The sequence below is a fragment of the Pteropus alecto genome, unplaced genomic scaffold, assembly GCF_000325575.1.
Source record: "Pteropus alecto unplaced genomic scaffold, ASM32557v1 scaffold288, whole genome shotgun sequence".
Taxonomy (NCBI): domain Eukaryota; kingdom Metazoa; phylum Chordata; class Mammalia; order Chiroptera; family Pteropodidae; genus Pteropus; species Pteropus alecto.
In genome coordinates, this window is record NW_006442124.1 from 925,198 (window position 1) to 951,840 (window position 26,643).

Here is a 26,643-nt window from a genome sequence, read left to right on the forward strand (position 1 = left end):
GGTGTTGCTTTTCTCAAATATTGCGGGTGTCATCTTTGCTGTCACCCAAGAAACTACAAATAAGCCTGGCTGATCACTCTTAATCTCAGATGGAAAAATTAAAATAAATTCAAAGGATAAAGTTATCTAAAAATATTTTTGGGAAAAGATTGACCATAGAACTAGTTCCGGACAATTAGTTCTTGATATCATCTTCCAAAAAAAAAAATCGACAGATTATTTATTATGAGAAGTCTGATATAAAATATCAGCAAAACCTCCCGTGGAAATTTCTTGTGTTATCTCATAAATGAATCTGGTCTCTTGACTTCAGTATAGTGCTATTCTTATTACATATGTGGAAGAATATGACTTTATTTTATTGTAATTATTACTGAGAAATGACTAATATTAAATTGAGAACACAGATCTTAACCGTTGAATGAGATTTTATCATTATATTCACTCATGTAATCACCATTCCAAACAACATAGAAACATTTCTTCTTCCCAGAAAGCTCCTGGGTGAGAGGGGTAGCCTGGGGGTAACCAGAATGAGCCATCCACACAGAAAGAAGAGCAAGCACAGAGGATGAATCGGCCTAGTCCACTCAAGGAATGGCAAGGAGGACACAGGATTAGGGGGAAGAGTTGGGGAGGTGATGGTTGGCCTTGGATTCCGAGAGCCCTCACAGCTGCTGTAAAGGTGTTGGCTTTTCTTTTGAGTGAGGTGGAAAGACATTGGAGGCCTATATGATAAGATTTGGATTTTAACAGGATACCTGGAGCCTCTGTAGTAGGAATTGTCTGAAGAGAAGTGCTGGCAGTAGCAGAGAGAACAATTAGAATCTATTGTTAAAATCCAGGTGAGACATGATGGTGGCTCAGACAAGAGAGGTGGCAATGGGAGTGGAGATAAGTAGTTGTATGTAGGAAATACTTTGAAGGTGAAATCGATAGGATGTCTGACTGCATGTCAGGTACGTGAGGAAGAGAAGAGTCAATCACGTATGGAGAGCTTTGGCTTGAGCAACTGGAAGGGTAGTGTTGCCATCATTGAGATAAGGAAGACTGTGGGAGATGCTACTTTTCTTATGGGTGATGGGGGAAAAGGGGAGATCAGGGTTTTAGCTCTGGAGATATAAAGTGTTTGTAATGCTAGTTTGTCTTTGATTACATACCAGTTTGTTCTAGTTTTTGAAGGGGAGAATGGGCAAGGCCAAAAGGAGAATTGAAAGAAGGGGCTAAGCGTTGAGTGCCCCTGGAGTTTGGAGTGTGGCAAAGAAGAATAAAAAAACAAGGGCTTTGCCTAAGGTGACACGTAGATTGGAGCTGGGCCCACAGCCTTATACCGAGACACTGGTCAAGCTACCTAATGCCACACGTGTGATTTGTCCCCATTCATCATCACAGGCTCTACAAACATTTCATCAAGACAAACAGACAGAAAGTGGCATCTAAAATGCTCTTTGATGAAATGAGGGGGAAAAATGTCCCCTTATTCTTGTGAGAATTATCGAATGAGAACCGGATCCAATAAAATTCATGTAACTCTAACATGACAGAGATTTCCTGGGTTTTGACATGGTTTACAGTAAGACCAGGCTGCAGATGGCCAGCTCTGGAGTGTAAGACAAATTTGTTTTCATAAGCTATGCCGTCAGCCAAGACAAATGAATAAACCTCACACAATGTCTTTGAAGTTACAAAACATTTGGATGCCATATTCCAAATACACACAGCTAGCTTTTACTCTGGCAATAGAGGTTTCTTTTGCTTATTTCTTTTTTTAGTTTGTTTTTTAGTTTGGTGGGTTACGATTTTGAAATCTTGCATGTCACTATTTATAACCTAATTCTCAGAGAATTCTCAGAGAATTAGGTTATAAATAGTGACATGCAAGATTTCAAAATCGTAACCCACCAAATCAGAAAAAAAATTATGGCCAAATTAGATTAGATTAATATTAAAAACAAAGAGTAGTTCCAAGAAGTCTCAAAAAGAGGGTATTTGTCAGAGAAACACGCAGACACTAGGAAGTTTCTGATTAACTTGGCAGAAATTCAGGGCTGCTCAAAATCTCTGCTTTATTTATTTATTAAAAGCCCTTGCCTTTCACATTTTGTCTTGGTAAGTTACTCTAAACTACTATATTTTTTTCATTGAATGATGTCATAGTAGTTCGAAGCCAAAATGGTTTAGTTCTTTATAAAGAAGAGCATTAAGGGAAATTAGACTACCTTATTTTATTCAATAACCCATTTGCAGTTATAAGAAGGAAAGTTTCACTGCTCCAATCTCTCCTGTTTTTAGTTGATATAAGAAAAAACGCTTTGGCTTTGAGATTCAACAAGTCTGGTTTCAAATCCAGCCACAACTGGGTGAGCTTGGTCAAATTAACCAGTCTCCTCCTTTGCTTTTTATTTTCACCTGCGAAATTTGAAAGATGTTGACGATAAGTACCACACAGTATTGCACTTTGAATGACAGGACTTAACCGTTGAATGGATGACCAAATTGTTTCATAATAATAATTATACTTTATTAAATGCTTCTGTAAGATTTCATGTTAAAATTCTAATTGAAACCTTGTTTAAAACTGAGAAACCAATGTAAATATGGCCTAGTTTAATGAAGAAATGCCTAAATTTAATAAAATGTTGAAAAATGTTTTATGATACAAAATATAAGTTTATATTCAAGTCTAAGGTGTTCAAGTTCATATTATTTTCTTTAACAAAATGTTATCTGGAGCTTACAGTGCCCCAGGAACTGTTCCAGGCTCTCCTGCTCCTGATTCTGTGGGCTCAGAGCTGAATCTTATATGATCTTGATAATAAGAACATTGACAATTAAGTCGGGGAATAGCAACAAGCAGAACTAATTCCTCAAGATTACAACAAACATCTCATGGCTCATCTCCCAGGGGTGACAAGACTGTATCTCTTCTGTCAGAGCACATGGCTGACACACCCAAAATCTGATTAAACTCCATGCAGATGCAGAGGCCTGCTCAAGAGCAGTGACAGCCACAGTCGGAGGTAGGGATGGGGGATGATATTGTAGTAAACTCCCAAAACCCACCTGGAATTCTTCTTTTGTGGCACCTCCTCTCTTAACCTTCCTTGCCTGGTGGTTTTATGACTCAAGTGGCATTTTTGAGCCAGCTTGCTTGGGTTCAAATTCTGATTCTACTTCTTAGCAGTGTGTGACTTGACTAAGTTATTTAACCTCTCTGTGCCTCAGTGTCTTTATTTGTAAAATGGGGATAATAATCTCACCTGTCTCATTGGGTGGTTATGAGAATGGAGTTGATATATGTTAGTCACTTGGAGCTATATCTGGCATAGAGAGAGTTCTAGAGAAAGATTAGCTATTATGATTTTGATTATGATCATCATCATTATTATTATGCTGGTCTATAATTAGTCCCTGAATCTTTCTGAGATGTGGCGAGTTTCAAAATTAAGTTGAATTTATTCATAATAAAGTTATACATAGCTATTTACTCATTATAGAGCTATACACAGCTATGCATAGCTAAAATCAAATTTTGCAATGACATGTTTTACATGGAGCCCAAAGAGTCCAGTGTTTTGGTTTTTCTTGTCACTCCCTTGAGGTGGCCTTCTTACACACAGCCTCCTTCTATTTCTCCGAACTCATTAGAAAAACTTTTTTTTTTTCCATCCAAATGGAGAGTCCAACAGGAACTTAAATCTGAGGAGATAGAATCTGTTTTTAGATGACACTGTGTCACATTCTGGACCAGAAACAGAACATCTCCAGGACCTCATTAAGTCCCGCTTAATTATCATTTTTCATGCTGACAGTTTGCTTTTGAAACTCTCTGCACCAAATCTGCCAAGACTGGCTGAGACTGCACAGCTGACATCTGCCAGATGTAGTGTCCAGGAATATCGAGCAGGGTGGTTGCAAGGCCCCAAGATTTCAGGATTAATTAGAACCAAAAGGCTAACAATATCAGGGCAATAAACAAGCAGCTTCCTTTAGTTTGAGAAATGGATGCTAAAATAGGGGAGGTACTTTGATTACTTCCTCTAATAAGATTATTCAGTGTTGCTCCTCCGTTTAAATATTTATGGGTCATGGTCAAGAATTCTTGGTACATGATGTACCGGCATTTTGAACAAGTCATGAATTTTAGCCAAAAATAAAATTTCAGGGTGGGTGGAGTGGTGACTTGCAGGATGTCGTGGGGTGTCTCCCATCTTAAATAAAAGAGAGTGCTTGCACCTGAGGAGTCTGCAAGGAAGGAGCCACAGAACTGGAAATTGTTCTTGGAGGTCATTGTGTTCTGTCCTTCAGTTTGGGTAAGCAGCAATTACTTATCTAAATTTTGTAATAAAAATGTTTCCATACTTGTAATAAGAAAAAGCATTAACATTCATATATTAAGGATTGTTATGTTTCTTGAAATATATTAAGAGTTGTTGTGTTTATTCTTGTATTTGTCTATTTCTATGTTGGTTCCATCCCTCCCATGACTTTTTAAGAAAAAAAAAATCTAGTTAAGTGATTCTTTTGCCGACAGGAAAAAGAAAGGTATGTAATTATTTTCCACGGATGTTCAAGCTTTTCTTAGAAAGCCTTTGGTAAATCTTGGGGACAAGCTGAGGCAGGGACAAATTATTGAGAGTTTGTTGTAGTTTCTAGGCAATTATTTGACTAATGGTTTACCCATCGCTTTCCTCTTCCTTAGTTGCTTTTGATGATTATTCGCATGTGTGCCTGACTGTGGCTCACATTTGTGTACATAGCCACCACCCTGTGTGCATGTCTGTGGTTTATATTAGCATTGATAATATTATATTTTTTAGAGTCTGTTGAAATTCATGGTTTTAATTTTTTTCAAAATTATAAACCAGCTTTCTTTCCTCTTAATTTAGCTTCTTTCCATACACTGAAATAGCGTGATCAAGGATTCAGTAGGGATAAATGCAATGATGCGTGTCTGAAACCTTGTTATTATAAATATTTATACATAACAAACACCTGTTGATTGATTAATTCACCTGGGTGGTATTAAGCAAGTAAAGTTTATGGTTGTAAATATTTTGCTTGTGATTTTGTATGCTTTATTTTTCAATAGAGACACTGGCAACTCTTTGCAACGATAAATCTTAAGAAACATCATCAGCTTCCTCAGGGTGACCTTCACTGTCACACGTCACGGGTCCAACTTGAATAATCTCAGCAAACACTTACCAGCACTTGCTCTAGACTGATAAACTGAGAATGAGACTTTGGGTTTTGGCAATTTTAAGCTTTCTCAGCCTTTCCACAGCAGCTATGCTTAGTAAGTATTGCTTTTAAACCGTAATTAAAAAAATTTTAAATCAAATAATTTCAAGAACTTTTCCCTTATTTTGAACTGCCTGCTTCCATTTGTTCCAGATGAATGTACCCTGGAAAATTATTTTATGCTCTCATAATTATGCACTCATTCTTCATCACCAATCTATCAGGACAAATTTTTCATAACAAACATACCATATTTTGTTTTACATATTCAAATATGTCAAAATTCAACATGGTACCTGCACATAGGAGCTATTCTAAGCATTTGTTGATTGACAATGTATTTTGTGTAGATAGGCATTACTTTTTACTGGAGCATTTTGGGGGATTTAGCTCCAAATTCATTTATGCATCTGCAGTATCCTTCAGAATATTTCACAAAAGATCTTAATCATTTACTTATTCTTTCTCAGTTAAAGTATCACAAAGTATAGGCCACTTCTCAATTTTATCCTAGAAGGAAATATTCTAGAACATAAGAATTGTAATCCTTTTATACAGTCATTTCAGAATCTCATATATATATATATATTTTTTTTATTATTAGCAAACAAATGGGGTCTGGAAAATGAGGCTTTAATTGTAAGATGTCCTAGACAAGGAAGCTCTTCATACTCTGTGGACTGGTATTACTCAGAAACCAACAGAAAGATTACTACCAAGAAAGAAAATCATGTATTTGCCTCAAGGGAACTTCTTAAGCTTCTCCCCGCCAAAGTCACCGATTCTGGAGTTTATACCTGCATTATCAGAAGGTAGTATCTGGGATGCCACCATAATCTTTGAGCTTGCTCTCTTTTCTTTAAGTGTTGGTAGCCAGAGCTGCCCTCACTTTTCTGGAACAGTCGAATTTACAATGTGATTTAAGTAAAAAAGTACTTCTAGGAACACCATTGTGTTGGAGTTTAGGTGATCATGAACTAACTATTTTGATGTATAACTGCAAGAATTAATTTGTATCCCAGTTAGTAAAGACGTAGCTTTCTTAGTGACCAAGAGAATTGAGACCAATCGCTCAATTTTGGCTGGAAGTGAGAACAAACCAGCACAAAAAATGGTAACCAAGGGATGGGCATTAAGGAGGCCTATGGGTGCAAAGGGCAATTACCTGTGCCTCACACCTGAGAGGTAGGCTAGAGAGGGTTATGTGAGATTATGTGTCTACAAATTACTTACTCTATATACAAACTATTAAACGTTTTGACTTCGTGCCCGTATTTGGTACATACAAAATATCATTTGGTACATATGAAATGAATTTCATTAAAAGACAGGATGTATATAGTTAGGTGTCTACATTCTGAGGTCAGACAAGTTTCAGTTTTAAATTCATGCTGTGTCACTAGTCAACTGTGCGATGCTGGCAAGTTACTTCGTTGTCTCTCAATTTTCTCTTTAAAATATATATAATAATATAACTCAGTTCAAAGCATTATTGTGACAATAAAATGAGGTAATATTGCCATTATGGATGGTACATAGCAAACTCTCAATAAATACTAATTTTTGTATTGGGTTCTTGGCATTAGAGCAGATATATAAAGTATATACAGTATATAAAAAAATGGCAAGGGAATCATTTTTAGGGCTGCCGTAAGGTTTGTTTTACTTCAAACATGAAAAAAAAAAAGTATTTAAAACCTTATATTTTAATGATTTTTTAAAGAAAAGAACCACTATATGTCATTGTTTTAAGAAGAAAAGCAATAATTAGTAAAAGCTAGCTTTAGTTGAAGTTATAATCCTAAATTATTTCTTTAAATTGTTTCATTTATTTTAATAGTCCTACTTTCAATAAGACTGGATATGTGAATGTCACCATATATAAAAAACAACCAGATTGCAATATTTCAGATGACTTCATATATTCAACAACATCTGGGACAGAAAAAAATTCCAGAATATATTGTCCTACTATTAGCCTCTACAATTGGACGGCTCCTGTTGAGTGGTTTAAGGTAAAAAGACAGTTTGGAGAAATAGATGAAAATTACACAATTAAAATAGATGCGAGTACAGTATTACTGAAAGTAAAATGGCATTTTAATTTCAGAATTGTAAAGCTCTTCAAGGATCAAGGTACTACACACAAGGGACATATTTGCTGATTGACAATGCAACTAGCAAGGACTCGGGTGATTATACATGCAAATTTATGCACAATGAAAATGGAGTCAATTACATCGTGACAGCAACCAGATCATTCACAGTTCAGGGTAAGCTACTGAATTTAACAAAATAGGATATTTGCCAAAAGATTACCCAGGAGGAATGTCGTTGATTTTCCTGTACTTCATCCTCCTTCCTGATATTTCCTCTTGATTTATTTAATTTGCATTCTCTACTTATGACGCAAAGAGATTTTCTAAATGCACGATTAAGATTTAAGAAATTTCAAAGGGAGATTACGCTACTAATCCAAAGCCACGTCTGTTCTTTCCTTTTTGACTTAAGTTTTAGAAGATAACGTGATCTGGATGCTAACTTAATTACCTTTCTTGAATGGCAATACAACTATTTGGAGAGTGAGATTAACTTTCCTTCTTCCAATTTGTCAGAGGCTCTGTAAATAGGAAAAAAAAATTATTTAACCTCTAACATAACTCAATGGGTTGGACATTGAGTGAGAAGCTTTTTAAAGATACATAGATACTGAGTGGCTTTCAATCCCGGTTTGCAATGCTTTTGACATCATCAGTGACAAGTAGGTCACTTCATTCTAAAATTTTCTTTCTCGAATATACTTTAAATTTTTTAAAAGCCCATTCAGGGGAAAGACTCCACTATCAAGAGAGTCAAATCTACAAAGAATTAGGGTCTCCTTAGCTTAGCTTGAGCTATTGATGTGGATGAAATAACACCTATATGTGTGGCAGATTTCTTAGGGCAAAACAATGGTAGAGAAAAATTTTGTTTTGAGTATTTCAGAGCCCCACTGCTATAGAATAAGCATCACCAGAGCAAATTTTTATTAGTGCCTCTCACTGGTTCACATCAAAACTCACAGGGGTTCTTGATTGTGCTATCCTGAGAACCCAGGGGTGTGGGAATGCAGTGGTGTTCCAGACACTCCTTTTTCAGGGTCTCTAGGCATCAAGGACACAGGGAATTAGAATTTCCTACTAGGATGGGCCACGATGATGGAAAGCTATGCACAAGAGAAGTGTGAACTTATGTGTTTATCATTCTCGTGGGTCTTTTGAACTCTTCTTTCCTGGGGTGTTATGCTCCTTCTGTAGAATTGTGAATTTCTAACAATTGTTCAGTGATGCAATTAATTTAATGGATTGGACTAGTAGTTGTTTAATGAGATTAAAGAAAGTAGAAAATATCAAAGAGCACCATAGGTAGTAAAAGAAAGCATTACTTGGATGTTTTTTGTTTCATTCGTGTGTGTGTGTATGTGTGTCTGTATTTGTTGCCATTGTCATCGTCAGAAAAATTTTGGAAACATTGCTATGAAATAAGATAGAAATATGAAAATACAAACTTTATATTGATGACCATCCAAATGTTCTTTTAATGTTTATATTCTCTTTTTATTTTTTATTTCAGATGAGAATGGCTTCTCTTCGTTTCCAGTAATTATAGCCCCTCCACAAAATGAAATAAAAGATGTAGAAATCGGTAAGAAAACATAAAGAATGCTATAAATGTTGCCTGGAAAATCCTTCCCTCTGACCTCTGGTCTGAATTCCCAAGTGAGGGTCAGGCAATTAGCCTGGTGGATCTTGAGCATTAAATGTAATGTCATGGGTGGAAACACTGCCTTGGGTGCCTGCTAACCTCAGAAGTATGTCATCACAGCAATGTGAAGCATTTACATTTGTATTGCACTTTGTAACACATGGCGCTTTCACCTGCACCATTGTCACTTCTATCTGGGAGGTAGAAATTGTTCCCACTTTATCTTTGGGGATACTTAGGCTCGAATAGGATCAGTGACATGTCCCAGGTTGTAGATAATCAGCGATGGAAGGATGAGGACACGTCTCTGCCTTTCCTGGTTCCCCACTAGAGGTAGGACAGAATTCAAAGTCCTTAGCATTTAGAACCTCCCCTCATAACCTGGCCTTTCCCTATATCCCCGCCCATCTGCAGCCATTAACCCCACATAGCTTGTGTCCCCACTTCACTGACCACCTCATGGATATTTAGCGTCTCCACATTCTTCCCTGCTTTTGCCTATGTTGCTCCTCCCTCTCATCTCTAAACGCTAAGACCGAACGTCACCTCCTCTGTGAAATCTCCTATGTTCCCCTCCTTTCCTGCCAGAGACCGTGATCACAGTCTCCTTTTTATGGAATCCAAGGCCACCATTTGGGTGTGCAGTGTGACAGCCCTGCTCCCTGCAGTGATTTCTTCCCCTGTATTCCCATGTCATCTTGTCAATCTTTCTGCTAGAATGTAAGAATACCTTGTGTTCTAATTATTTACTTATACCCTTGTCTCCTTCCAAGAGACACTGAGGTCCTCAGCCCTCTTCAGATACCTAATTCTAGACACAGTAATCAAGGACTTGGAAAGGGCTGGCTGAATGCGTGTCCCAATGCAGGAAGGCAGCTCTTATGCCTACGGTTATGAAAGGAGGGAGTCTCAAATTAAAGGGGTTTGGATGGAGAGGGCTCTTTTTGGACAATTAAATACCAGATTGCTGCCAGGTCAGGTAAAACACTTGCCCTACAAAGACAGCTTAGAGAGTGCTGAAGAGAATTCAGAAGGAGGAGAAATGTGTACAGAAGAGCCATTAAAATGAAATTACAATTTATAGTCAAGAGAAATCCTGTGTTATAATGTCAGTTGGTGAAGCTAGGGTCATTGGTCTCTTTAGTTTCCTCTGGGGGTGAGAGGAGAGTAGGGAGTTGAGCTTCACCCTGAATTGTGAGTGAAGTGAAGAACATGGGAGTAGGGGAGGAGGCAAAGGGAGGGCATAGAAAGATGTTGCTAAAGATGAGAAAGGGAACTAGAAGTCAATTCATGGCACGTACTAGGTGATCAACGACTTTTTTTGTATTAAATTAAATTAAATACTATTTGCAGAATCTAATTTTATGGGTGAATCTCTTCTATCTAGGAAAAACAGCATACATTACTTGCTCAGCTTGCTTCGGGAAAGGCTCTCAGCTCATGGCTGCTGTCCTGTGGCAGGTTAACAGAAGCAAAGTTGAGAACTTGAGTAATGTAAGAATTCAAGAGGAGCGAGAGCAAAATCAAAGGTATTTTCATACTGAAGTTAAAACATCCCCTTTCCCTCCCACACCATTGCAACTGCAAAGTGAGCGTTAAAAAGTAACAAGAAAAGGAGAGGAGGTGTCAAATATATGATGATGGAAGGAGATCTGACTTTGGGTGGTGAACACACAATGCAATATATAGATGACATATTATAGAATTGTACGCTCAAAACGTATATAATTTTATTAACCAATGTCACCCTGATAAATTTAATAAAAAAGTAAAATTAAAAAAAGGAAAAGAAAAATGTAACACGTTGCTTTTTTTAGTTCTAGCAATGACCTGACTTGTCAAAGCATCGTTTTAAGAATAGCTGATGTGAGAGAAGAGGATTTGTTGCTGAAGTATGACTGTCTGGCTCTGAATTCACATGGCCTGACAAAGCGCAGAGTAAGACTAAGGAAAAAGCCAAGTAAGGAATGTTCCCAAGACCCTGGTCACCCAAGTTGGCTGTATCAGTCATAAGCTGAAATCATTTTCTTAGAGAACAAGGTGTTGCAGTGTGGTTCCAGGGGATCTATCAAGATAATGGAAGTGGCCTATCTCATAAAATGGGATTCTCTTCTTGAGAACACTGACCCTCTGCATGGTCTCAGAGTATTTCTGTTCAGCTGGTCATCTCCCCATTGCTCTACTTCCTCTTTCTCCCCCTCCCACTTCTCCCGTTGGTTCCCCTTCACCACTCGAATGCTTTCTTGCTCATCTTTCTGCTTCTTCCTTCATTAGCTCTGTCTCGCTGTATGTGAAAGAAAACACACCAACTGCAAACTGTGAACATGTTCTTTGTTACCTTTTTATAACTTTTATAATGTATTTTTTATAACTTTTATAATGTATTTTTTTTTCTCATAAAAAAACACATTTTGTCAGTGAGGCTGGCAAAGTGGATGAAAAGGGGATGTGTTTAATTACTGCCCGTTCCAGTACGAAAATCTTATCCCTACGTGTTGCTTTCATTACCATTTTAGGACTGTCCTCTGGTTACCTCTGGATTAGAATTGTTTTCGTGTTCTATGTACTTGGTGATTTTGTTACTTCTAATTTATTTGTATTTGTTACCTTTCACCTGCTTTTCTTCAAATCGACCTGGTTATACTTTGTTTCAATGACTGTGTAAATGAAACAAAAATTGTCGCCACTGCTGTCGAACTGTCACAATGAATTCTTTCATGTTTAATCACAGAATAAAAGAAATTACGGCATTGTATTGAATTTTAAAAACAAAAACTTAAAAAGCTTATATCCCCACATTATTAGATATAATTAAATAAATATTTGGTACTCATTACAATAATATTACACATGTATTCATTGTGTCCTGCATACCAAGACCTAATTATTTTCTATTTAATTTCTCATTAAAAAATCAGTACTCCAAGAGGAAGAGACTGTTACTATCATCCAGTTTTATAGATGAGGAAATTAAGGCAAAGGGAGATTGAATAACTTGCAGAGCACTAGAGTTACAGAACCAGGATTCAAGCACAGGCAGTGTTTTCCTATCATAAGCACTCCCAGAAAGAGTTTAGAGTTTGGTCATCATGTAAAAGAATTACTTATGCACTTATAAAGCCATTCATTAACACTTAGGAAGATGTTAAACCTCAACATCCATTAATGTCTCGGATTAATCTCTTCCCTCCAGTTGAAAGCATCCAGCCACACCCATTGTTACTTCACAAAGCTCTCCACAGGAAGGATAGATTCCCTGTGTGCAACCAGACAGGAGTTTTAGAAAAAGTAAACTGGGGAGGAATCCTGTTGAAATGATTTACTTAGGGAGGATTTAGCATTTAAACTGATTGATAGTGCAGACAGGAAGCTCTCTGCCAATTTTCAGTTTTTCAGCGAACCAGGTTTGAGTCACTTCACCTTGGTCATTCGTGATCTCACAGTGCTGGATTCTCAGGTAGCTGATGACTAACCGGAGGAATGTTTGACTATGAGCCAGTGAGAGTCCGTATTGAAACTGGGAGCCCATGCTTTGAGACTTGAGATGAAATCAAAAGAAAACTACACAACCGATTCTCATTTGAGATTCTCCTCATGTTCACTGTTAGTGGGACTCTGTAAGATATACAGGATAGTTGACAGTTTGAAAGAGGGAAGTAAATGTAAAACAGCCCAAAATACTATTAATGAGCACGGTTCTTACATTCAATTTGTACATATCTGTTATGAGTCCTCAAAGATGAGCACTATCTCGCATGTGTATTTTGTGAAGTAGTGAGTACAGGATAAAATTCAGTGACTGCTAAATAATGTCCACCATAAGAAAAGTAAGGGGGTATGTGTGGGATCTAGGAGCCAGTAGTGTGAATTCTCCATCATATACACTAAAGGCTTAAATACCTCTTGTTTTTTCCCTGCTTCTCTATGCCACCAACCCCAGATACAATAAGTCTCCAAGATCTGTTGATTCTTTCTCCTTAATGCCCTCAGCACCAGGCTTGTTTATTTCTTTCTCATTATTACATAAGTTTGAGCTCTCCTCATCTCTCACCCTGAGTTCATTCTATGCCCATTCTCCTTCAACGGGAACAACCCCCCACTGCCATCAGATAAATCTTGCTTGAAAACCGCTTTCATTGTGGACACCCCACTCACCATTCTTTGATGGTGAGATAAAGGATCAGAGCCTCAATTCTGGCCAGAGCCTAGCCTGGACCCACCTTTCTTATCGTATCCTCTACTAATTCCCTAAAGTGGAATTAGTGCCAGCAAAGTGCCAGCAAAATTGTTAAAGTGGATTACTTTAGTTCCTCAGAAAACACAGTCCCATCTCTGCCCTTGAACTCACAGAATCTTCTCATGCCAGGAATAGTACATTTTCCTTTTTTGCAGTGATCTGAATCTTGCTCTGTCTTCAGGGACCCCTTCCTGCAGGAAACCCTCATTGCACAGTCTAGCATGGAATGAGTGCTCCTTCTAAAAAACCTCTGCCAGCTAAAATTGTGCTTGTCTGTCCTATCTTAGTTAAGTTTACATGTGTCTCTATGCCTCATATGATTTGAGAATTCCCTGCAATGCCCAGCCTGCTGCCTTGAAGAGTAGGGGCTCAGAAAGGATCATTTACTGATTCTTAGAGCAGCCATAACAATTCTAAGTGGGCATCTCTTTAATAAATCTCTAGTACCCCCAGTGGAGGCCAGTATCCACATATTTGTTTATTGTACTTTGTTTTCATAATAATCATCATCATTTTTGTCTTCCCCCCATCTTTTGACTAGTTGATCATCAAAGCACCTACTACATACTTGCAGGATTTGGCACATTGTTAATGCTAATCAATATTATGATGATAATGCTGAAAGTGTTCTGGATTGAGGTTACTCTATTCTGGAGAGACACTGCTGGACATTACAAAACTAGTAATGGTAAGCGGCAAGTTTCCAATTGTTCTTCAAAAGAAGAGGTCTCATCATGGCTATTAGATACTTGTCTATTAATCTTTTAATAGCTATGCTATGAAACCCAGATTCCTTTTGGCTTTCCAGCATATTATCAGTGAAACTTTAATGGCCCCAGTGAGGGGCCATTCTCCATCCTGCCTTGTCATTCCTCATGGTTCCGAGATTCATTTCATCAGCTCAAACTTCCTCCTCAATAGGATTGCTAGTCCAACCAAAGCCCCAATAATAGACTCTGCCCCAGCCCGGAAAGGTTTACACATTTTGGAAAATATGTGTTGGTAAGACTTTATGGAATTCAAAACATTAATGAAATTGTTCCTGCTTTCCAGATGTGGAAAAGTTCATCAGAATGCAGGTTATTTCATAAAGTCTTACCTGTGCACTCAAGTATACACATGAGAGAAGACAGTTCTGCCTGCTAAATATGAACATTATTCTTTCATGTAGAGGCAGATAATCCTTTATATTTCTCACATGGTCCACTCAACCAGGGCTAGTTGTTGGATGTGTGAGGAATTCAGATCCCTTAAAAAATTTCACTTCCTCACCACTGTTAGCCTTCAGCATTGCCACTTCCCTCTGGGAAGCATGGGAAAAACAAAAGATAAAGTTGAGATCTGCCTAGCACAGCACACGTTATTCATGGCTATAAATAATTATAAAGAGATTACTGATGAAATTTGACAATATGGTTTGGACTAAACTGGGAAGGCTCTTGTCTGCTCTCTATCATTCAGCCTGAGACAGTAACGAGGAGGACTTTGGGATTAAAATGGATTTCCTGGAGACATTTTTGTGGCAATAGACAGTTGTTACCTTCTCTAGATTCTAGAATATTTTGAAGAGTGGGACGCATTCACCAACAGCCTTATAACTCGGGGAAGAATGTCTACTAAGAGTCAAATGAGAATTTTTTAGAACGAAGTTATATGATTGTACTTCTTGCTCTTGTTTTCAGATGGGAAGATCTATGATGCATATGTGATCTACCCGCGGACCCACAAAGATAATCCAGAGGCGACAAGTTCTGTGGAGTACTTTGTTCACCAGATTCTGCCTGATGTTCTTGAAAATAAATGTGGCTATAACTTATGCATTTATGGCCGAGATCTGTTACCTGGAGAAGGTAATGCTGTCAACACACATCAGGAACAGAAATTCGCTTCATTGGAAGGCTAAGGGATGGGTGGTCTTATCCTTACATTGGATAAGGAATTGTAGTCATTATTCCAGGTCTTGAGAGCTTAGCTTTTAAATATTCTCCAGAAGAAGGAGATACTTATACTTTGCTCCTCCTACCCTCATTGTCACCTTGATTGTGAGGTCTTCACAGTAGTGTCAGTGAAGCATCCTTGTTATGCGGATTTAGCAGAGCACCGCCTCTATTCACTTCCACGTCCATCACTAGGATCACTCAACATCTCTTAATTCTTTCTAGATGATTTGAAGGAAGGCATAAAAGCCAAAGAACTTTGTTCTAATTTCCAGAGGCACTGCCTAAATATTTAAAAGGACTCAGTCGTATGATTTTCCTTATATTGTGAAACATTTGCAAATTTATATTCTCACAAGAACAAGCAGAACTGTGTCTTCTGTTTCTTAATATTCTTAGTCCATTTCATGTATTTTTGAAAGTTGTGTCATCATTCCAGCATTTCAGTAGTCATTCTTCTTTTCCCTTCATATTTATGTCACATACCTAAGAATGCTCCTTACCCTCTCCTTACCCTTCTCAATTTCTCGGACATGAGGAAGCATCTGGAATGTGAATGAGGCAAGGTCATCAACAGTGTAAGTCCAATAAAGTCAGTATTTAGTAGACTGTGAATTTAAACTGACATTCCCACTGAAAAGAGAGATTCACATGGCTATAGGGTTAAAGGTATACATGATAAGTGAATTTGTTTTTCTGGAAAGTTTGGGTAATGTTAACAGCCTAGTAATGGCTTGAGAGACCTGTAAAATGTACGATTAAGGAAAACGTATTTCACATCTTCCCTCCAGGCTCTCTTCTTCTTCCAGTTCTTCCCACTGGCTACCCATGAAAGTAGAGTGTAATGAATCATGTTGCTTAAACACCCTTTTCATGTTACACATCCGCTAAAGAAGCTGCAGGGACTCTAGCTGTCTGTGACAGCACACCATGTGCTACACATGGCTGCAGGCTCTTCATCCCTTCTACCTCACGTCCATCAGCCTCATTTCTAGTTGCACCTCTGTCCAGCCAAACGTGAATGCTAGCTCACTGATGCTCAAGCTTGTGTTGCCTTTATGGCGCTGTTTTTCATTTGAAAAGATTTCCCACTTCTCCTCTCTCAAGTATGTCCTTCGAACTTACCTCAACTGAAGTACATAAAATCCAACAAAACCACACCAAACTTCATTCTTCCCTTAGAAAAAGTGTGACTGACCTATGTAGTATATGCAGTGTAACTAGTATTCCATGCTAGTTGCCTTGCATTTGCTCCTTCAAATCTACTCTGCAACCCTCTCCATCCAGTGGCCCTGGGTGGCTGATCATTACGAAATCTATCACTCTGCTCCACGCTGCGTTTGGCCAATGCAAGACACTGGCATATATATATATATTTTTTTGCAGCCGGGGTGGGGCGGGGGCGGTCTCAGGGAGCACGTCCATGCTCCTTTTGGGTGGAGTTGCCGGGGTGCGTGTCTCTTCCCTCCTGCAGCAGAGGGCTCTCGTCAGTTGGCCTTCCTCAAGTCTTTACACTCCTTGGCTTTCATGCTCCTTCCTCCCTGCACACTGGAGAGAGTAACCGCTTGCTGATATTACCAGCTGTGGGGGGTTCTGCATCATCTCGCGTTGATTTCTCTAGGCTCCGCCCACATCTTTTACAAATTGCTCTTTCAATAAACTCTCCTTTGTCATCCCTTTTGAGGGTGCCACTTTCTCACTAAGGATCCTGACTGACTCAGGTCTCTATCTGGCACTATTTAACCTTCACTTTTTCATTTCAGACTTCGTGAATTGGCAGGCTTTTTGCCACCACTATCTAAGAATATCTTGAGTTGTTATGTTCATGGTTGGGTTTCCTTAAACATGCCATCCCCTCCTTGCCGGGAGAACTGGGTGTTCACATTTTCTTTCTAAGTCTACCCAGGAGTTAACTGAAATCACCGGGGAGCTGATGCTTCCTAAACACTGACTTGCTAAGGGGGTCTGTCTTCCTTCACAATTTTCTAGTATTAAATCAGAGGAGCAAGCATTTCTGAATTTGCACTCTTTAATGTGAGAGTTAAAATTCGAGCCCCTTTAAAACATGTAAGCTAATATTTTAAAGATAATATGCAGTTAATGAACCTGAATCATCTTCCGCTAAATACCTCTATATTATCATTTAACGTGAAGGACTTTGTCTTGGTTAAGAAGGTCCCCTTGGGAGAAAATGGGGCCTTGGCGTCAATCTTCCCACATGAGAAGGGAGAGACCCGCACACCGCGCTTTCTATCTATGGACATTCTTCTGTGCATAAGCATACTGATAGTGTCAGAATCTCACATCAGATTATGAGTAACACTTTTTCAAAAATTTAGAACATCGATGATCAAAACATTAGCCTTAAAAACGCAACAACAGGGGACCTCCATGTCTTTCATTACTAGATGCGGCCACTGCGGTGGAAACCAACATACAGAAGAGTAGGCGGCACATTTTTATCCTGACGCCTCAGATCTTACACAGCAAGGAGTTTGCCTACGAGCAGGAGATCGCCTTGCACAGCGCCCTCATCCATAACGACTCCAAAGCGATTCTGATTGAAATGGAGGCTCTGAGTGAGCCAGGCGGGCTGCAGGGGATGGAGATGCAAGATTCCCTCAGGCACCTCATGAAAGTGCAGGGGACCATCAAGTGGAGGGACGACCACGTGGCCAACAAGCGGTCCTTGAATTCCAAATTCTGGAAGCACGTGAGGTACCACATGCCTGTGCCAAACAAACCTCCAAGAAAGCCTTCGCATTTGGCTTCCCTGAGTGCCCAGGGGCCGCAGTGCCTGCGTGGACATGCTGACACACCAGATTTTGTAAATGCGAACACCTCTTAGAGGGATTACACCCCTGCACTAGACACTGGATGCCGAGGCATGAGAGCTGGGAAGGGCAAGGGATTTGGGTCTTGGGTTTCATCTAGAAAAGTTACCTCTGTTTTCTGGACTCTGGGTGGAAAGACGATGCCCCCCAATTTTTACTCTCAGTCCCTCTCTCTCCACTCCACATTTCTTTCTCTTCTCCTTTGTGGGTCTTTCTCCATTGTGGCTTGTCTTTTCACTATGCCTTTTCTTCTCTCTTTTTTTGTTCTCTGCTCCTTATTCACCAATATTCTGCATTTTGAACATCAGATTCAGAGGTTTAGTTACATTTTCATGAAAGATGGAAGAAGACTCAGATTCTCTCAAGCAGAACTCAGGTTGTGAATCTTGTTCCCGCATGCCACAATTTACTGTATTTTATTTGATCTGACGCTTAGCTTTATCACCTCAATACAAAGGGTTTGGTATGATTTTTGTTGCAGTATCTTACTTGATAGTCATTATAAATCAAGTTTTCTTTTAGTCCTAAAATTTCTTTCATATATTTTTATTCCTTTTAGAAATTTTTTTTTACTATAAAAATGATAGAACAGAAAGTATAAAAGATGAAAATAACAAATTTATTCATAAATCCATCATTCTAAGATTATGACTTTTAAACATTTTGGTAAATTCGTATTTTTTAAAAAACTTAATTCATACTTAAACATATCATTTATATAGCTGAAATTACATAATGTATAGTTTTTATATTTTTTCTACTTAACATCATGATTAAAGCATTTGACATGTCATTTAAATTTTAATGTTTTAAAATATTCATAGTGTTCTAGCTCATGGTTATGTTATAGTTGCCAGGCCTAGTTACCTATTGTTAGATATTTAAGTTGTGTTCAAATAGCCATTATTATAAATAATTCCGCAACGACCATATCAATATATCTTATATCTCCCAATTATTCTTTCCTTAATTCGTGAAACTTTGTTTGTTGTAACGTTTCTATGAAATTAGGCATGTTGGCAGAACTTTTTGGCAAAACTGAGCTAATTTGCACAGTCAAGGCCACGCCCATTTGCAGAGTTCAAATGCCCTCAGGGGCCACAGAGCCCTTCAATGGATCCAGAGCAAAAAGAATGTCCCCTTGGGCTGGGACTCCTGTCTGAGATCAGGTTTTGCAAGTGAGTGGAGATTCCACCCTCAGCTGAGCTGCTTGTTAAAGTGTATGATTTCATATTTAACTGCAAAAAGAAACAAACCAACCAACCCTGCACTCTGGAACCTTGCAGAGTGTGTAATCTTGAACTCACTGTCGTTCAATAGCTCGCAGAATATTTCCTGAAAAGAATCATATTTCTCAAAGGTTGGCTAAAAGATCTATAGCCACTCGTCTCTCTAGATACCCTATAATCTAAATCGATACTCCCTGGATTAGAGTTGCTGGATAAAGTGGAAGATGTCAGTGAAAGCTGAATTCAGAGAATAAAAATTCATCTGAAATTAATCTGGAATTCAAATTTACCTGGGAATCTTATATCTTTATTTGCTAAACCTGCTTACTTTGCTCTGGTAGATTATTTACTCTTAAATGATGACATTTGATTTTTTTTTTTTTTGAATTACTAAAAAATTAGCCAGTGGAAAGAATGCAGTATAATTGATTGGTTAACATCATAGAATTTGGAATCAACAAGTCATCCTCTGCTATCAGCCAGTTGTGTGACCATAAGCTACTTAACGTCTTCAAAACTTAGTTACCTTAGGTGAAATGAGAATAGTCATACCAAACTCTTTGTATTTCTGTGCTAATCAAATGAAAAAGAAAAGTAGTAGTATTTGGACCAGAGTATGAATTCAATAAATGGCAAGAGTTTTAATGACAGTTTACTATGTTTCTTATAATGTAGATTATATTCCATGTCCTCTCTCAATGAGAAGGTTCTAAAGAATAAATTCTCTGCAGCCTCACTGTTAGAATAGACATGGTTTTATTCCTGCTTCCCCGCCCACCTCAAATAATAAATATGTTATTGACTTATGGACACAAGATGTTTGGAACTGATTTTATTTCTCTCTTTACATTAGCTTTTTAAAAACATACAGCCAAATTTGGAATTTTTCTACAGCAAGTATATAAGATATCATAACAATAATAATCTCTTCTCTGGCTCCATAATACCTTTATTTTTCAACCTGCCCCATATTTCTTATTTTAAAATATATTTTAACTGTATAGTATAAGCTCCTCTGTGAGAATTCAAGAACATTTACATTTTCTAAACACATGCTGAGTTTAAATTTGACGACATGCAATTTAACATTTTTTTCTACATGGTTACTGCTTTCTGTGTCCCACTGAATTTTTTTTTTTTCTTTTTGCCTACCCCAAGGTCATGGAGATATTCTCCTATGTATTTTTATAACATATTTATGGTTGCAGCTTTTATGTTTAGGACTATGATCCACTGTGAATAAATATTTGTATGTAGGATGAGCTAAGGGTCAAGGTTTACTCCCCTACTTCCGCCCATGGAGATAGCTAGTTGTTCCAGCAACATTCGTGAAATACTTTTCTTTCCCCATTGAATTGATATGGTGCCTTGGTCAAAAATCAACAGATTATCTATTATTCTACTCTTTATTATTTTCCATTTAAATGCTTATGCAAATATCACACTGTCAAAATTACTGTTGCCTTACTGTAAAACTTCAAGTCAGCATAAATCCTCTTTCTTTTTTTTTCTCAAGATTGTTCTATTTTAGATGGTTTGCATTTTCACATAAATTTTAGAAATAGCTTCTCAATTTCTTTGAAAATTTCTCCTGAGATTTAGAATGGGAATTCATGAAATATATGGATTCTATAACCCATAGAGTCTAAAAATGTATAGACTCTATAAACTCCACAGTTTGTGAAGAATCGATATCTTAACAATGAGTCTTGGTATATTTTTCCATTTACTTAGATGTTTCATTTCTCTCAGCATATTTTATAGATTTCATTGTAGATATCTTGTACATCTTGTACATTTTTACTTTAGTATTTGTTTTTTATGCTATTGTAAACAGTATTCCTAACAAATTTCATTTTCCAAATTTTTATTTAAGAATATACAGATTATAATTGAGTTTTTGTATATTAATCTTGTATTTCATGATCTTGCTAAAAACTCATTTATTGTTTCCAGTGCTTTTTAAAATAGAACTCAAAGAGTGAGCTACATAATAAAGTCATGCCCTCTGTCCAAACCAGTAGTTGTATTTATTCCTTTCCAATCTTTATGCCTACTATTTTTATTTATTTACTTAATACAAAATGATTGTCCTAGGTGAGAGCTGAACTTAGGGAAAAACAAAGTGTTTTTTCTCTTAGGGAAAAACAAAGTGTTTCACTATTAATTATGAAGTTACCTGTAGGTTTCTTATACATGTTCTTTATCAGATGAAGAAAGTTTCTTGTCGTCTCAGTTTTCCAAGTGTTATTAATCAAGAAAGGATGTTAACTTTGGTCAGATGGTTTTAATGTTGCATTTATTGAGATAATTATATGATTTTTCTCTTTATTATACTTATTGTATACTATGTTAATATAATATGTATTATATTTATCGTATAAGGAATTATTTTGATTGGATAAAAAGAATGAAAATCACTGTCTCATTAAACCCTTTCCCTGAAGATTTCATTCTTCATTTTTGTTTGAAAGATCCAACTGCTGACTAGTCTAAACATATATCCTGAGATCTACCACACTGTGGAAATTTAGAGACACATGTCCTCCTTTGGCATCCTTTTCTTCTAAACAGTTTATAGTCCCCATTCATACCTCTGCTCCCTCCTCTTCCCCGCCATTAACTTTCTTATAACAAATCCCCCACCCCTCAGTTAAGCAGAGGCCTCAGGACAGACCTGAGACTTGAGTGTTTCTGACAGCGACCTCCCCCTCACCTCGATTCACCTCAGGGACGGAACTGCGTTTCTGGAACGCTTTCATGACTTCTTTCCTGTCGCCCCTTCCCGCAAGCGTAGATGCTGCTCTGCAGGGCGCAAGTTGACCCCCTCCTCACCTTACGCTGGCACACCTCACTCAGCGGCCTGAAGGGCGCGCCACCTCCTCGCCCGGCAGGTCATTCGGCCACCACCCACCGCAGGGGAGCTTCTGGGACTCGCGGCGCGACCCCGGGGCAAGGACGAGGCGCCGGATTTTCCAGCTGCGCCGTCGCCGCGGCGATCAGGTCGCTCCTGAAACTCACAGTCCGGCGCCCATGTGGAGGAGCTGATACCCCGACTCGAGCACCGCAGGCTCGGAGCGCTCCAACCCGGAGGATCCCCATCCAGGAAGCACCCCCACACTGGGAGGTCTCCACAACCAGGAGCACCCCAGACCCGAAGCAGCACCCCCTCCGCGCCTCTGCCAGCGGCGGCGGCGGCTACCAAACGCCTTTTCTTTCTTCTTGCTTCCTGTACTTTTTCTTTGCAGCTTTCTCTAGTTGCCCTCTCTTTGATCACACTTGGCGGCTCCTCTCTTTGTTTCGTGTTTCACAGCGTTAGGGAGGCGGCGCATTGCTGTTTCCCACCTGCTTTCTGAACTCCTGCCTCCCCCATCGCGACCGGCGTGAAGGAGGGACAGCCGCCCGCCCCCCGCAGCCCCAGCCTCCCGGGGACTCCCGTCGGGGAAGGTAAGAACAGAGCTGAGGCTGCCATCCGTACCCCTCTCCCCCACTGCCCTCTGCTGCCTGCCCTGGGGCAAGGAGTAGCCCAGCCTCAGGACAGGCATTCTGAAAATAAGATCAATTAAATATGTGTATGTATGTGTGTGGTGTGTGTGTGTGTGTGTGTGTGTGTGTGTGTGTGTGTATACACATACATACATACATACATACATATATATATACACACACACAGAGATATATAATTGTAGATACACAGATATATGTAATTATATATCCACAGATATATTTAAAATTATATATTCATAATTTTAAATATTACATATATATATGTATACACACATTCACACTCGCACACACGCACACACCCATGAATGATTGGTGAGACAGTATCATCAACTTTCTCTGGTAGGATTGTTTTAGAAGTTAAAACATTTTTATTTTTATTTTTTCTGGAAAAGTAAGAACAACTAAAATAAGTGATAGTTTTCATTGATTAAGATTGTGTCTGACACTGTAGAAAACATTTAAGTGCATTATTTTCACTTGATTTTTCTACAGGCAAAATGAAGTAGACATTATTATTATGCTTAATGAAAAGAGGTGAATCAAGTCACAGAGAGGTTCAGTAATTGATCCAAGGGCAGCCACCTACTAAGTCATAGATCCCAGATTCACACCTAAATTTTCCTGATTCTAAAACTTTTGTCATTAATCCATGGCACCTCCAGGAGTTAGAGCCACTGGCAGTATTCATAGCAGTTATGAGACAAGTTCATGACTGGGCAATCTCAGTCAGATGGACATCTGGGATAATTGAATTCATTTCACCTTCTTTCCTTGGTCCATTCTTGGGACCTCGGCAAACACCCTCTTGGGACCATTCAGTTCTGGCATCTGGGGCACACTTCTCAATCCAAGAGGCTTGGATAGGCCGGGAGAGTATAAATTTGGGGGAAACTGGCTTTATGCAGTTGCTGCCACAGTGTGACATTCTCTCCAAGTACACACATGCACATACGAGGGCTACATAAAACTGGTCTGGGAACACAGAGTAGAAAGTCAGGGTCTCTATCATCAGGGAAGCCACTGGAGAGTGGGGATGAGGCTTGGAGTAATGGGAACACATTGTGGTACAGTTTTGGACAAAGGCTGTTGGGCAGTGGCCATTGGAGAGCTTCTTTCAGAAGGCAACTGTTGAGCCAAGCTGTAAAGACTGTAGGAACCCAGCAGCTGGGAGAAGGGGATGGCTGGTCCAGTGAGCAGGACTAGCACATGCTAGCACATGCCTAGGTGGAGGTGACTGAAGCATAAGAATAACAACAGACATTTGTATGCCCAGGACTATAGGATGGGAATGGTTCTCCAGGTCTTGCAGATGAGAAAACTAATTCAGCATAAATTATTTTCTTTTAAGAAAATTATGGAGAGACCTCGGACTGCATTACTTCGGGGGTCTGAGAGAGTGGTCGACCCTCATCCTAGGCACACAGTTTTTGGAAGAGAACCTTTTACATTTAGAGAAAATTTTATGCCGTTGGGTGATTTAGGGAAAGTTTGTGAGTGTCCTTTGTGTGTGTTTGTATGTGTGTATGTGCAAATGTGTATGCACATATATACCTACATATATACACATACATATATGTACACATATTTAATATATCTAAAATGTTATTGAATATATCTAAAATATTGTTAAGTATATATACATATACTTAAGATATATTAAATTTACTTTTACAAATACAAAGAAGTCCTCTGTGTCATTGTTTCCTTACCTTGGGTGCGTATTAGAATCACCTGGAGGACTTGTACAACTCAGGATGCCCGGGCTGTAATCCAGATGTCTGAATGGAACCCAGGCATCATTTTTTTTTTTTTTTCCAGCTCCAGGTGACTGTGAGTGCCCTGGACTTCACATCAGTTGTTAAAGCATACTTTTCAAAATGTCATGATTTAAGAAGCATTGCACGGGTAGAAGATTATGCAGATGTAACAATGGATCAGGTGCTCACCTAGGACTCCCAAGTGTATATGTTTTATGAGTTTAATGTATTCATTAATTCAGCAAATAATAAACAAGCAAGCAGGCCTAAAATAATAGTTTCAGTTAGTGATAAGTGCTATAAAGAAGTGCTATAAATAGAAAAACCAAGCTAGGTGGGAGAGTAGAGAGAGAGGTGTGTGTGTGTGTGTGTGTGTATGCACGTGTGCACAGATGCTGGTGTGTATTTACACTTGAGCAAATGTGCTATGTTAGATTTTTTTATAGTGTTCTCAGAATATGCACATTATAACTGTGTTATCAACAAACTGTAAAAGAAAGACAGTACTATTTAATGACAGAGAAGTAATTAGTAGCTATTTGGGAAAATCAAATTAAATTTGACCCTATTTTCATACCAAACAGGAAAGTTATATGTTAATAGATGAAAAAACTTAAATGAAAAAAATAGCTAAGCCATAAAAATGAAGAAAATATTGAGAAGTATCTATCTGACCACTGAAGGGAGAGGAATATTCTAAATGTTTAAATAATGGAAAAATCACAAAGCAAAAGAATGATAGGTTTGACTGCATAAATATTAAACTGTTCATATGTTAAAACATCAAAAGAGGAATTAAAAGGTGAACTAAACAAGTTGAAAAAAACAGTAAACATCTAAAAACTGGGCAAAAGGCATGAAAAGATAGTTTATAAACATGGAAAGAAAATAGCTAAAAAATGCATTATTAATACTTTGCTTCTTCATATCAATAGAAATGTAAATTTAAAAAACCATGAGATACCATTGTACTAATTTGAATACTTACTTAGATTTCAAGAATGAGAATGCTCAGTGCTTATGTGGGTGTGGTAGGTGGACATTATCTTGCACTGTTGGGGGAGTATGAATTATTACGTTTCTGGAATGCTGTTTGGAACGAGGCATTTATTATGTTTAAAACATATTCTTTGACTTATAGATTGTACTGCCATGTAGTAACACCAGGAAAATAAGAAATGTAGATAAATAATAATAACTAAGCTTTAAGTGATATTTATTATTCACCAGATACTTTGCAATGGTAATTCATGTAACCTTCACACCAGCTCTGAGAGGTAGTATTGTTATTCCCTTTCATAGAAAAAGAAATTGAAGAACAGAGAGGGTAAGTGACTTGCCTAGCATTATTCAGCTGGTAAAAAGTAGAGTGACAATTTAAATCTTCCAGTCTGGCACCGAATGCCATGCTCCAAAAATTGATCCATACTGCCTCACACAAGAAGATAGTCATGGAGTTATTTTATAATAAAATATGTCTTGTAAATTATAATGTATCTATATGAGGGAATATGTGGCAATTAAAATGATGTTGACAGAGATTTTTATGACACAAGAATATGCTCGTTTATTAAATGGAGATTGCAGAATATGACATTATTTAAATATCATCCTAATTATTTGGAAATATATAGAAAAAGTACAAAAAACATGCTAAAGTGTTATGTATATTGAACTTATTTTCTTCTTTTCAACCTTCATTTTATAATTGTCCTGTAATGGGCATATATTACTTTAGAAATCAGAAAAAAAAACAAATTAAAAAGTGAAGGAAGAAGAAAGAAATTTAAAAATTATGTAAAGGCAAAAAATGATGTCAACATTGACCATAACACTAAAAAAATCCTCAAAATTTCTACATGCAAGAAATTTAATAGTTATATCCTCCTACATATATTTTATTACTGACATTTATTCTGAGATTTTTCAGAAAAGCTTTTCTTTGGAAGTGAGTTCTATTATTTAATATCTTAATCTTTTAAATCCACAATAAATTCACTAAAAAAGTACATATGCACATATGTAGAGTGGTGCAAATATCAGCTAACTTGTATACTGGAATCTTAGCATGTTTCATATTGAAACTCGGAGTTAACGCACCAGAATGTTGAGTTATCTCATAATAACTTCATCTCTTACTAGACCTTGAAGTTA

The 26,643-nt window shown here is 38.0% G+C and overlaps 1 protein-coding gene across 1 annotated transcript; it reads left to right on the forward strand.

Moving 5' to 3' along the window:
* The first annotated feature begins 5,238 nt into the window (after window positions 1-5,238).
* On the forward strand, window positions 5,239-18,010 carry IL1RL1 (interleukin 1 receptor like 1). The gene is made up of 10 exons (XM_006920803.1): window positions 5,239-5,308; window positions 5,849-6,056; window positions 7,085-7,259; window positions 7,355-7,517; window positions 8,857-8,928; window positions 10,376-10,517; window positions 10,806-10,948; window positions 13,767-13,913; window positions 14,908-15,075; window positions 17,571-18,010. Exons 1-10 carry the CDS (start codon window positions 5,239-5,241, stop codon window positions 18,008-18,010), a joined length of 1,728 nt encoding a protein of 575 aa, XP_006920865.1.
* The last annotated feature ends 8,633 nt before the right edge of the window (window positions 18,011-26,643 follow it).